The 13,838-nt window shown below is 43.2% G+C and overlaps 1 protein-coding gene across 5 annotated transcripts in view; it reads left to right on the top strand.

Moving 5' to 3' along the window:
- The window catches only part of LOC115201133 (serine-rich coiled-coil domain-containing protein 2), a 92,462-nt gene that overhangs the window by 42,419 nt on the left and 36,205 nt on the right, over positions 1 to 13,838 (top strand). For 4 of the 5 annotated variants that reach the window (XM_029764457.1, XM_029764459.1, XM_029764461.1 and 1 more), the window contains exons 4-6: positions 4,674 to 4,776; positions 6,781 to 6,865; positions 7,535 to 7,697. In XM_029764457.1, the coding sequence (XP_029620317.1) occupies positions 4,674 to 4,776; positions 6,781 to 6,865; positions 7,535 to 7,697 (351 nt within the window). The remainder of the gene's footprint in view (positions 1 to 4,673; positions 4,777 to 6,780; positions 6,866 to 7,534; positions 7,698 to 13,838) is intronic. The other variant, XM_029764458.1, reaches the window with a different exon arrangement.

Genomic DNA, 13,838 nt, shown 5'->3' with positions numbered 1-13,838 from the left:
TGGGCTGCAAACTGAGGCTGGTAACTCTAATGAACTTATCCTCTGCAGCAGAGGTAACTCTGGGTTTTCCTTTCCTGTGGCGGACCTCATGAGAGCCAGTTTCATCATAGCGCTTGATGGTTTTTGCGACTGCTCTTGAAGAAACTTTCAAAGTTATTGTAATTTTCCAGATTGACTGACCTTCATGTCTTGAAATAATGGTGGAATGTCATTTATCTTTGCTGTTGGTAATACCGTGCACCCTGGGATCGTACAGAAACAGTATGAAAGTCTAGATACCGCCCACCCCAACTGGTGAGAAAAAAAAATATGCCCACTTCAACCAATCCAGTAAATTAAAATGGAGTGTCGCCTTGTTAACGTCCAAAAGTGGAAGTCGTGTCACAGGCTCTTTCTATTTTCCCCTGAAAACCGGATGCATCCAGTTGTTGCAGACTCAGCTGAGGGTGCTTTGTTGGTGCATGAGTGTGTGTGACTCCCAACAGTTGGGTCAGATTTTGAGGGTGGTTTCACTCCGACAGCTGTGTTCATCAAGTGAAACATGAAAGCAGCTTTTCACAGGCTGCTGGTAAATTAAGTCCAGATTGAGGAGGCATGAAATAGATTTAAACTTGCTTTGGACTTCAACTCCCATCAGCATCTGTGGTGCAATGCCCCTGTGATTTTTCCTGGCAGGGCAGCTATATAACAAGTGGAGTGGCACAAAATGATATTGGGAAGAGATGAACCTTACTGAAAAAACTGGCTTCTGGCAAACAGTTGAGGCAAATCTTTGGCCAATTTTTGTGTTTTCACATAAAAATTAGCGACTTGTGAACTTCTGGGAAACTTGTGTCGAACTTTCTATTGTTTGCTTCAAATTAGCTGCAAACTCATTATGTATGCAAATTAGATCAGGTTTCAAGTTACTTTGTACATTAACATTGAAATGAATCTACATGAACCAAATCGCAACTTTAAATGAACTTGCTTCTCACAGAGAACTGAACTAAATATACTAAACAACATGCATTCGATGTCTAAACAGATACAAATAAAACCCAATACAACTGGACATTGGCATGCTAATGAAGAAAATAGTAAAGACTGAATATTTCCCAAATAACATTTACATGAGAGAAATGTGAACACATTGGTGATGTTTTTAATGGAGCAACTACAGAATTGACATGAGCAAAGTCATGACTGAGCAATGAATGAACAAAATGTAACTAATAATAACAAAATCAAACCCAGTTCAAAACTATTGCCTTTTTGAGTGAACTTTGCAGATGGTGGCTCTGTTGAAATCCTTAGTCCTAAGTTTGTTCAATGGATGGACTGAAACAATCAGAACACACAGAAACATTGGTATACTGAAAACAATTACTAAAAACCTTTAATTTTTTGGCATCTCAAAAGGTAGGTTCCGCAGCTAAAGGGTGGGTTTTGCTTGGAAAAACGGGGTCAGCTGTTACAAAGTTGTCTTGATGTTGCTACTGTATGCTTCTTACTGAAACTGGCATTCAATATTTTTCAGCAAGTAAATGTTTCTGCCTTGTGTAAATGCTATGTAGACAAACAATGTAGCTCGCATAAACTGGGACCAAGGTCTACTAAATCTACTTTTTTTTTTATTATTATTTTTTTTTAAATGTGTGGCCAACCGTTCCTAGAGAGCCGACAGTATATAAGATTTTTCTCCGGCCATGCCTCAACACAATTGATTCAAACGAATCAACTAATTGTCTTTAATCTAGACTGGGGACTTCAATCTAGCCAGTTGTGTGCTAGTTGTCTCTCTTCCTGACAGGTGTATAAGGCTTGGGTTGAAGAAAAGTAACAGACTTGAGTTATGTTTAATATGGCAATTCATATTACATGAGCCACAGGTTTGACAAAATTGAAATAGATTGTTGAGAGAATTGTTTGCCCAAAAAAGCCTCTGGCAAATTGTTTGCCACTAATGGCAATATAATTCACAGATTCACTCCTGGCAACATTTTGTGGCATTTTGTTTGCAACAAATTTGCCACGAACTTTGCTGCATCAAATACATTTTTGTAAGTAAATGAGTGACCAAAAATGTAGGTGTTTCTTTCTTGTTTTTTTGTTCTTGAGCACAAATGGCCTAAAAAAAAAGATCTCTACCTCCTGTGTCCTCTGAGAACCTAGATGGAGTGACCGTCTTTGGCCGGACTCGTCTATGTCAGGACTTAGACAAGGTTGGGTCAGGTTTTGACTATGTACTATATAGTCCAGCATAGTATTGGTTAAATTCCATCCACTTTACTTATCGATTTAGTAGAAAAGTTAGAAATTTATGTGGAGAAAGTAAGCAAGCTCGTATTTGCATTCTCATAGAAGTGCCGCGGTATGAAAGAGAGCCTCGGTTACAAGGTTTTCACAGATTGCATGTGTGGAGCTCTGCCATTGTACTCACCCGCCGGTTTGAAAAGCCACTCCATTGTGAGGTTAAAAATTAACCCTGCAATATGAAAATGTTTTTTAAAAATCCCACGACACACAGAGAGGAAAGTAGTGCAGTCTGAAAACAGATAAAAGAAACAAACCATTGAAGTGGAAATAACAAGGCTACTCTAAACCAGGCCTTAGACTTCCTGAATAGGATGCTGTAATGAAAACATGGGAGGGGGAAACAGACCTTGTAGAAGTGGCATAAAGTAGAGGCATCTGATGTTGTCCTCCAATGTTAGCGAGGTCAGTGCAATGCTCAGTGTGCCAGCCCAGCTGTCTTGGGTCCTTTTGTGGAAGGACCGTTGGACGGAAAAAGCAGACCTGGAAAGGACAGGATCCAGAACAAAGAACCCACGCCACATAGTGTAGGCTTATCTGGCCATCTGACATGAAGAACCAGAATTGGGTGCAGTGGAGTTAAATGAAAGTGTGGGGGGGGGGCTTTCAAGATCAATTTCTAGATCGGTTTTATGCGCACACGCGTGAGGTCTTGAAGGGACAGCACCCAATTATCATTCAGAGCTCAAACTCGGGTGAACCTTTTGTACTTAGAATTTTTCTCCTCAATTTCGTGATATCCAATTGGTAGTTAGACTTTTTCCCATTGCTGAAACTCCCCTACGGACTTGGGAGAGGCGAAGATCGATAGCCATGCATCCTCCTAAACACAACCCTGCCAAGCCGCACTGCTTCTTGACACACTGCTCGCATAACCCGGAGGAAACGCTATCCAGCTGGCAACCGAAGTCAGCTTGCAGGCACACGACCCTCCACAAGGAGTGTCTAGAGCGCGATGGGACAAGGAAATCCCGACGGGCCAAACCCTCCCCTAACCCGGACTATGGGTATAAAGAGCCAGTGTTTGGCTGTGGCAGGGCTTATTTATTTAACAAGGCCAAGTCTATTAAGAACAAATTCTTATTTACAATGACGGCCAATCCTGGCTTAACCCGGACGACACTTGGCCAATTGTGCGCCGCCCTATGGGACTCCCGTTCACGGCCGGCTGTGACGCACAGTGGGATCGAACCTGGGTCTGTACTGACTCCTCAAGCACTACGATGCCTTAAAATGCTGCGCCACTGAGGCCCATAGAAAAAGATTTTAAAGTGCAGCCACATTTATGTTGAGTTACTTTCGGTGCATTTCCACTTAGAATTTACCCCACTATTTTACGTAAAAGGCTCAGACTTTTCTGTTTCCATGTACGTAGGCCGGCACCCATGTCTCACTGGGCCATGGCTCCAACGGACCTGCTCTAACATGGGGCCAAGGCGAAACCGCTGGGGCTTTTTGGGAGCGTTTTCATAATGGCTAAGTGTGAACACACTCGACGGTTAACACCTCACAAAGCAACTGTTTTGATTATGTAGAGGTTGTTGATTCTGCCCTTCGCAAGTCCTCCCTGTAAGGCCTTTATGGAAACACAATTTCTCTAGTATAACATCGGATGTATACACTAGTGAAACTGGTGTTAGTCGAAAAGCAGCAATGGAGAGTTCAGTGAGATGCCCCTAATTCCAGGCAGTTCCACATAGAGGCTGAGTGTCTGTCTGTAAGCTATGATGACAAGTGAGCAAGCCGACAGCGACAAGGCTGCTTAGGGGATCTGAGATCGCTAAAAATGTAGCTAACGTAAGACCTTGGCCATTGATCTCTCCTCGGAGCGCCTGTTTTTTTTCTTTTTTTTTCTTGCAGGAGATTAGGCTGTAATGTCATGCTATGGATGGATGAGCGCGTACCATGGGGAAATGTCATTTCCCCAGGAGCGCTGTGCTGTGACTAAGCCCACTCTAAGCGAAGGCAGGGGGCCAGAGCAAAAGGGGAATGGGCCTGAAGATAACGATACTCGATATGGAGATAGACAGATTCTCTTACGGCCAAGGATTGGTTGTTTCACTTTTTTTTTTTTTCTCCAGCAGATCTATTGTTGTTTTGCATAAAACAAGTAACCATTTTCAACCTGTGTCTTGAGGGGTCATTAAGACATTAAAAGTTTTACCCCATACATTATCGAACAAGCTCCTTGGGAGCTGTCATTTTTTTTTGAGCAATAGATTACCATGCAATTCTGTCTTTCAATCTCATTCTTCAAGTAATATTTCCCTTGAGGGAGATGAACAGCCCTTTCAAAATCGTTTCCGTCTCTGCTTCTGTTGTAAAAATGAGGCTTCAAACTGACTAATCTCGCTGTCTCTCTCACTCTCTAATGCTAGGACATACTCAACAACCTTGACAACCTAGAGTCTGGGTGTGACCTGGACGACGATGACCTCATGCTGGACGATGACCTCCCTGAGGATGGCTCCTTGCACGGTGGTGAGTGTGGTTTTTGTCTAGACACGGATCTCAGCGCAGTTTTGTAGTTTTCCCTTTAATGATCAAGATTAGGTTTGGTGGAGAGTAAAGCTCATCCTAGTGCTGTGCCGACGGGCAACTTAGTTCTAACGGGAGAGAGTGTGGGGGGAAAAGGGGCCTGAACAAGGAGAGCGCTGTTCTGTCAGAAAGACTGCACCTCACAAGCTCAGCATCATGTGTTGAAGCATATAGTTACAGTTAGCATAAGGCCATGTCAATCTGCCAAAGGTGCCCTCCCTCCTGTTTGACCATAGTTGTAGTAAGGAGGTCATAACCCTGATAACTGGGGAGGGGTCCTATAACAGCTTCCTTCTGAGGCACGAAACCTGTATGCAAAAGGGAAGGCCTTAGCTTTCTACACTCTCTTGACAGGAAAACCGTCAAAGGCACTTTCACTCTTCGCCTCGTAGCCTTTGCCTCCTGGTCAAGCCTCTTCAGCCGTATCCGAGTACACACAGCCAGACTAGGGAGTTGAAGTTTTCAAAGCAACAAATTCACGCTCTCTCAGGTTATTTCTTTCAAGGTCTGTTTTTTTTGTTATTAGTCTTGTTTTGAACCTTAATCGTGGGTGGAAGAATGCATATTTTCAGAGAACCCAGACACAACAGATGCTTAAGGAATGCAGAGAGGGCTGTGTTCGTAGTTGCCTCAGTACTAACCATCTATCTATCTCTGGTAGCAGCATGTCAAGCTTGGGAGGATCAATTTGTTCTCTACCGCAGTCTCTCTCTTGCCGTGTTTTCATCCCACTCAGATTTGCTTGGGAAGCTGTGCTGAGAGACTGTTCTGGGGTGGTAAAAGAAAATCGGATCATTTCCATAAGGCTTCACTTTTAAGTGTTCTGTTGTTTGCAGAGTTATAGTTAGCCTCTTTGTGTTAGTGAGACACCTCCAGATAGATGAGCAGATACTGAGTCTCAGGCATCAGATTTTGTAATGGGCTCTTAGTTCAGATAGCTTTCTCGGCTGTGCTCTCGACTGCTCCCAGCAATCTGAAAACACTAGTTATAAAGTACGTACATTAGTACCTTTATGTTTATTTGTTTTTTTTTATACTTTATAACCCCTTTTTCTCCCCAATTTTGTGATATCCAATTGGTAGTTAGTCTTGTCCCGTCACTGTAACTCCCGTATGGACTCAGGAGAGGCGAAGGTGGAGAGCCAAATGTCCTCTGAAACACGGCCCTGCCAAGCCACACTGCTTCTTGACACACTGCTCGCTTAACCCGGAAGCCAGCCCCCCCAATGTGTCGGTCCCCACCTTACAGCTGGGGACCGAAGTCCGCGTGCACTGCGCCCGGGCCCACCACAGGAGTCGCTGGAGCACGATGGGACAAGGACATCCCAGCCGGCCAAACCCTCCCCTAACCCGGACGATGCTGGGCCAATTGTGCACTGCCTCATGGGTCTCCCGGTTGCGGCTGGCTGTGACACAGCCCGGGATCAAACCCGGATCTGTAGTGACTCCTCTAGCACTGTGATGCAGTGCCTTAGACCACTGCACCACTCGGGAGGCCCTTAGTACTTTGAGCATGGGGAGGAACTGAGGAAGAAAAGATGGCATAATTTCTTTAGTGTGTGTGGCTTGGAGATTGTGTGTGCGTGCACACTTGTTTCTGTGTGTGTGTGTGTCTCTGTGTATGCCAATGTGTGTGTGTGTGTGCTTACAGGTGTAGGATCTTAATTTGAGCCAGTTTTCTACAGCAGGAAAATAATCCTGCAGCAACAGGAAATGTGTAATTTTACATGGATTATAATTAATGGACATTTTTGTAGGGGTTGAGAAACCTTTTCGTAAGGGAAAATCAAGTCTGAAATTTCAAAGTGGAGATTAAACTTTTTTTAAAAGTGTTTTATTATACTTTTTTTTAAAACCTCAAATACACGACAAGTTGTAGTAGTTCTCGTGTATGGTCCTCATTTTGACTCCATGACTTTGTCTCTGTGGTCTTGTCTCCTGTTGTAGATACTGATGGGATGTCCCATCTGGCCTTGTGGAGGAGACGGCAGCTCTGTTGGACTGTAGACGACCGACTCCACAACGACAACATGTGAGCTGCTGGGGGCTTTCAGTTACATTTCTTTGTCACACACATCCTGACCGTCTCCGCCTTTTGCCCTCTGGTATTGAGAGTTGGCCTGGGAATTTCCAGGGACCTCACAATTCGATATTGTCATGATACTTATGCGCCGATGCGATATGTATTGCGATTCCATATACAGCACGATTTCTATATGTACTGTGATTTGGTACTGTGTTTTTATTGCTCCTCTGCTGCAGAGGGACAAGAGAAAGCCATGCGGAAATTATTTTGGGTGGTAAAAGTGCTCAAAACAAGTTGGAGAACTAGCTATAGAATGATAAATACCAGTTTTGACCCAGGTACACACCGACTAGTGCTAGCTAACGTTAACATCCGAGACAAAATAAAAAGGCAAAAATCACAATACTCTACTGTATACAATTTTTTTCCCCCCTACCATCCCCAATTGAGAGGCCTACGTCAATGGTGTATGTGTGCACTGCTGATGTGGGAGACAGCCACTCGTCCCCTGGTAATCGGGTAACATGTCTCGTCCTCCTACCTGCCCCTCACCTGTCCCAGGCTTCCTCCCGTGAACACTCCGATTCACCCCCGTATCACGTGCAGTGACTAGCTCGCTCTCGCTCTCTGCCCGTCTCTCTCTATTTGTCTGTCTTTGTCCCTCTACCTCTCCAGTAGTGACTGTGTGTTCCAGACCTATGATGGGTACCAGAGTCAGGGCACAGGCTTGGCAGCCCCTCACCAGGCTGTGGAGCTGGATGAGCTGACACTGAAACACATGGCAGAGGACTGCTGCTCTGTAAAGGCCCAGCTAGAACACCTGAAACTACTGCTGCAGGTCAGTCTCACACACACACACACACACACACACACACACCATAACTCTGCTTCTGCTCCACTCAATCTGTGTAGATAGAACACACACTACACGATGGACAATACACTTGAATGCAAGCAATCACACTATTTCCATGAATTGTTAGGATTCAAACACACTTACTCAGTGACTATACTATTCCAGGCTATTTGTGTCTGTACTAGAGGTGACTCATACTGAGATCTACACTATATCAACAAAAGTATGTGGACACCCCTTCAAATTAGTGGATTTGCATATTTCAGCCACACCCGGTGCTGACAGGTGTATAAAATCGAGCAAAAGTTTGGTGGAGGAAGAATAATGGTCTGGGGCTGTTTTTCATGGTTCGGGCTAGGCCCATTAGTTCCAGTGAAGGGAAATCTTAACACTACACCATACAATGACATTCTAGACGATTCTGTGCTTCCAACTTTGTGGCAACAGTTTGGGGAAGGCCCTTTGCTGTTACGGCATGACAATGCCCCTGTGCAACAAGCCCGGTCCATACAGAAATGGTTTGTTGAGATCAGTGTGGAAGAACTTGACTGGCCTGCACAGAGCCCTGACCTCAACTCCATCGAACACCTTTAGGATGAATTGGAACTCCAACTGCGAGCCAGGCCTAATCGCCCAACATCAGTGCCCGACCTCACTAATGCTCTTGTGGCTGAATGGAAGCAAGTCCCTGCAGAAATATTCCAACATCTTGTGGAAAGCCTTCCCAGAAGAGTGGAGGCTGTTATAGCAGCAAAGGGGGGAACAACTCCATATTAATGCCCATGATTTTGAAATAAGATGTTTGACGAGCAGGTGTCCACGTACTTTTGGTCATGAAGTGTACTTTGAGAGTATTATGATCCTTTGTAAATGGATCGTTACACTCAAAAGGCAGCGACTTGGTGGAACTTTGATATAACCAAATGTTTTACTTTCTGTCGTAAAGAGCACATGTTGAAATTAATAAAAAAGCATTTTTTCAGATCTTGAGGTAAAAAGAAAAGTACGATATGAAGTAATAGGTTTGCCTGTAACAGGGTTGACGATTTCATCTTAAATCAGCCAGAAATCCCCTTGTGACAGGGGGAATGGAAGCTGCTTGTGTGCAACAGGGAGTGGCAATTGAATGCAAGCTTCACAAAGAAATATAAACTGTTAAAACATTTCTAGCCAGGGCCTACTGAATGGCGCAGCGGTCTAAGGCACTGCATGGCAGTGGTTGAAGCGTGACTGCAGACCCGGGTTCGATCCCGGGTTGTGTCACAGCCCCCCCAAATGTCCTTGTCCCATTGCACTCTAGCTACTCCTTGACGCGGCCCGGGCGCGTGTTGTACTGTGTTTCCGCCGACACATTGTTGCAGCTGGCTTCCAGGTTAAGTGAGCAGTGTGTCAATGAGCAGTGCAGCTTGGCGGGGTCGTGTTTCAGAGGACGCATGGCTCTCGACCTTCGCCTCTCTCGAGTCCGTACGGGAGTTGCAGCGATGGGAGAAGACTGTAACTACCAATTGTGTAGAATAAGGGGCAAAAAATTATATAAATAAACACATTTCTTGCCTGTCTATCTATGGGAATAGAAAGGGGGATACCTAGTCATTTGCACAACTGAATGCATTCAACCAAAATGTTTCTACTGCATTTAACCCAACCCCTCTGAATCAGAGAGGCGTGGGGGGCTGCCTTAATTGACGTCCACGTTCTCAAACTCTATTGTCACGTCATCCAACAAATGTAAACACTTTGCTAAACAGCATTGCCACTTGATTGGAACCGGTGCTTTGGTCAGTTTACATGAAAATAGAGCTCTTTGGCCACGCACACCAATGGTGGGTTTGGCGGTGAAATGTGCAGAAAAGAACCCCCTACCTACTGTGAAACGTTTAGAAAAGGGCTCAGTTCCAATATCCTCGTAATCCTCGCATTGAAAGGTATTGGAAACAGGGCTGTCAATCATTTTGACCCCTACCTTTTTTGAGAGAAATGCATGCATGCATACATGCATGCATACATGCATGCATGCATGCATACATGCATACATGCATACATACATACATGCATGCATACATACATACATACATCATTACCAACAGTGCACACAAAGGGCGCTATTTCTTTCTAAACATATATTTAACATATATACAGTACCAGTCAAAAGTTTAGACACACCTATTCATTCAAGGGTTTTTCTTTATTTTGACTATTTTCTACATTGTAGAATAATAGTGAAGACAACTATAAAATAACACATGGAATCATGTAGTAACCAAAAAAGTGTTTTATATTTGAGATTCTTCAAAGTAGCCACCTCTTGCCTTGATGACAGCTTTACACATGCTTGGCATTCTCTCAACCAGCTTCACCTGGAATGCTTTCCCAACAGTCTTGAAGGAGTTCCCACATATGTTCAGCACTTTTTGGCTGCAATCAGGTGATTGTGGAGGCCAGGTCATCTGATGCAGCACTTCATCACTCTCCTTCTTGGTCAAATAGCCCTTACACAGCCTGGTGTTGTTGGGTCATTGTTCTTTTGAAAAACAAATGGTAGTCCCACTTCATGCAAACCAGATGGGATGGTGTATTGCTGCAGAATGCTGTGGTTGCCATGCTGGTTAAGTGTACCTTGAATTCTAAATAAATCACTGACAGTGTCACCAGCAAAGCACCATCACACCACCACCTCCATGCTTCACGGGGGGAACCACACATGCGGAGATCATCCATTCACATACTCTGCATCTCAAAAAGACAGCGTTTGGAACCAAAAATCTCAAATTTGGACTCAAGACCAAAGGACAGATTTCCACCTGTCTCATGTCCATTGCTCATGAAGACTTGCATGGGCAAAGAAACATCTTATTGGTGTCCTTTAGTAGTGGTGTCTTTGTAGCAATTTGACCATGAAGGCCTGATTTCATTCAGTCTCTGAACAGTTGATGTTGAGATGTCAGTTACTCGTACTCTGTGAAGCATTTATTTGGGCTGCAATTTCTGAGGCTTCTAACTCTAATGAATTTATCCTCTGGCGGTCCTCATGAGAGCCAGTTTCATCATAGCACTTGATGGTTTTTGCGACTGCACTTGAAGAAACATTCAAAGTTCTTGAAATTTTCCGGATTCACTGACCTTCATGTCTTAAAGTATTGATGTACTGCCGTTTCTTGCCATAATATGGACTTGGTCTTTTACTAAATATCTTCTGTATACCAACACAACTGATTGGCTCACGCATTAAAAAGGAAATACATTCCACAAGGCACACCTGTTAATTGGAATGCTGGTTGGTTGAATGAAGCTGATTGAGAGAAAGCCAATAGTGTGCAAAGCTGTCATACTTTGAAGAATTTATAATCTAAAAGATATTTAATTTAACACTTTCTTTGCTTACTTCATAGTTTTGATGTCTTCACTATTATTCTACAATGTAGAAAATAGTAAAAATAAAGAAAAACCCTTGAATGAGTTGGTGTCAACTTTTGACTGGTACTGTATATATTGTTAAACAAAATCTATTTCTTAAGAGTAATCGTATTCGTATAAAATAATATACTTTAAAATAAATGTTGAGCATACAGCATACCAAGTGTATTAATAGGGCGTTGGGGCACCACGAGCCAGAACTGCTTCAATGCTTCTTGGCATAAATCCTACAAGGGTGTCAATTTCTGACCCCGCTGTATTTTGATGAGGCAATTCCAGGCTGTAACTATTATCATCTGCGCATTATCAACCGTGTTCCTATTGATTGGTCATCTATCTCCCGCTCCCCCGTAGTACCCAGAGAAAGCAGGGGGGCAAATACTCTATACGTCCCAAATGGCACCCTATTCCATATGTAGTGCACTACCTTTGACCAGCAGTGCACTATATACAGTGTCTTCAGAAAGTATTCATAACCCTTGACTTATTCCACATTTTGTCACAATTTAATCCATTTTGAATTCAGGCAAAAAAAAAATCTCTCACCCATCTACACAGAATACACCATAATGCCAAAGTGGGAACAAGTTTTTTGAAATTGTTGCTTATTTTTTGGGAAATGAAATACAGAAATATCTCATTTACATAAGTATTCACACCCCTGAGTCAATACATGTTAAAATCACCTTTTGCAGCGATTTACAGCTGTGAGTCTTTTTGGGTAAGCGTTCCACACCTGGATTTTACTATATTGTTTTAATTCTGAAAGCGCTGTGGAGTTTGTTGTTGATCATTGCTAGACAGCCTTTTTCAAGTCTAGCCATTTGATCTTCAAGCCGTTTTAATTCAAAACTGTATCTAGGCCACTCAGGAACATTCAACATCCTCTTGGTAAGAAACTCCAATGTATATTTGGCCTTGTATTCTAGGTTATTGTCCTGCTGAAAGGTGAATTTGTCTACCAGTGTCTGTTGGAAAGCAGACTGAACCAAGTAAAATATTGCCTGTGCTTAGCTCTATTCCGTTTCTTTTTATCCCACCCAAAAACTCATTGCCAATAACAAACATACCCATAACATCATGCAGCCATCACCATGCTCGAAAATATAAAGCGTTGAACTCAGTGATGTGGTGTTGGATTTTCTCCAAACAAAACACTGTGTTCAGGGCATTAAGTTAATTTCTTTGCCACATTTTTTGCAGTTTTACTATAGTGCCTTATTGCAAACAGGATGCATGTTTTGAAATATTTAATTCTGTACAGACTTCCTTCTTTTCACTCTGTCAATTAAGTTAGTATTGTGGAGTAACTACAATGTTGTTGATCCGTCCTCGGTTTTCTCCTTTGACAGCCATTTAAATTCTCTAACAGTTTTTATGTGCCCTTCTTTGCGAGGCATTGGAAAACGTCCCTGGTCTTTATGGTTGAATCTGTGTTTGAAATTCACTGCTCGACTGAGTGACCTTACAATTATCTGTATGTGTGAGGTACAGAGACGAGGAGGTCGTTAAAGACTATTATTGAACACAGACTCCATGCAACGTATGTGACTTGTTAAGCACATTTTTGCTCCTCAACGTATTTAGGTTTGCCATAACAAAGGGTTACTGACTCAAGACATTTCAGCTTTTCATTTTTTATTCATTTGTAAAAATGTACTAAAACAATGACTTTGACATTGTATCACTGGCCTACACACAATACCCCACTATCTCAATTTAATCATTTTTTTAAATTCAGGCTGTAACAACTAAATGTGGAATAAGTCGAGGGGTGTGAATACTTTCTGAAGGCACTGTTGGAAATGGGGTGCCATTTGGGAAGCAGGCACTGTTTTGTACATATCTGCAATGTTAAGTTGGGACATAGTGAGTTTAGGAAGAGAGTGACTGGCCACCAACATCTAATGTGACATTTGGGGATCTTGTCCCTACGCTGTGTATAACAGTAGGCTCACTACAGTAACGACTGGTCTAAAGTAGTGCACTATATAGGGAATAGGGTGCCATTTGGGACTATTCCAAGGACCACAGCCTGATAGCAGGGCTACTGCTCTCCTGTCATTGATATATCTTTGCATCAAAACAGTGATTGTTGTTCTTGTCCCACTGCAGTCCCATAGGGTTCTTGTCAACACTCGCATCATAGATTTACACGGCCCCATCCATGTCCCACGGATAATTATTATCTCGGTGTAACAATCTGACAGAATCAATGATGAAAGCAGCCGATTTTCCCCAACACTCCAGCCACGATATCTAAGGCTGTGGTGAGATTTCAGATGCCGCTAAAGACTAATGTGTCTCTGTCTGCGAGGGATGGGAGATAAATGTGGTGGCAATCGGAGGCGTCTGATTTGTGCGAGGCTGTTATTGGTTGACGCGCGGCTTGTTTTCTGGCCTGCCGTTAAAACCGCCTGTGACGACAATGGGGAGCCAGAAGAGGAGACACTGAGTTCATTCCAAATGTCACCCTATTCCCTACGTAGTGCACTACTTTGACCTGGGCCTTATGACCCCTGGTCAAAAGTAGGGCACTATATAGGGAATAGGGTGCCATTTGAAACAGCCTGACTCTGATGGGAGCTGGACTGGACAAATATTGGTGTGGATTTCATTGATCCTTTATTTCTACAGGCCCTTGCCTGTAGATTTTATTCTTCTTATTGTATTATTTTAACATTTCTCCCTGCTCGGCATATGTCTCTC

This window comes from Salmo trutta, chromosome 10 (assembly GCF_901001165.1).
Source record: "Salmo trutta chromosome 10, fSalTru1.1, whole genome shotgun sequence".
NCBI lineage: Eukaryota > Metazoa > Chordata > Actinopteri > Salmoniformes > Salmonidae > Salmo > Salmo trutta.
This window is presented reverse-complemented; position numbering and strand designations above follow the sequence as displayed.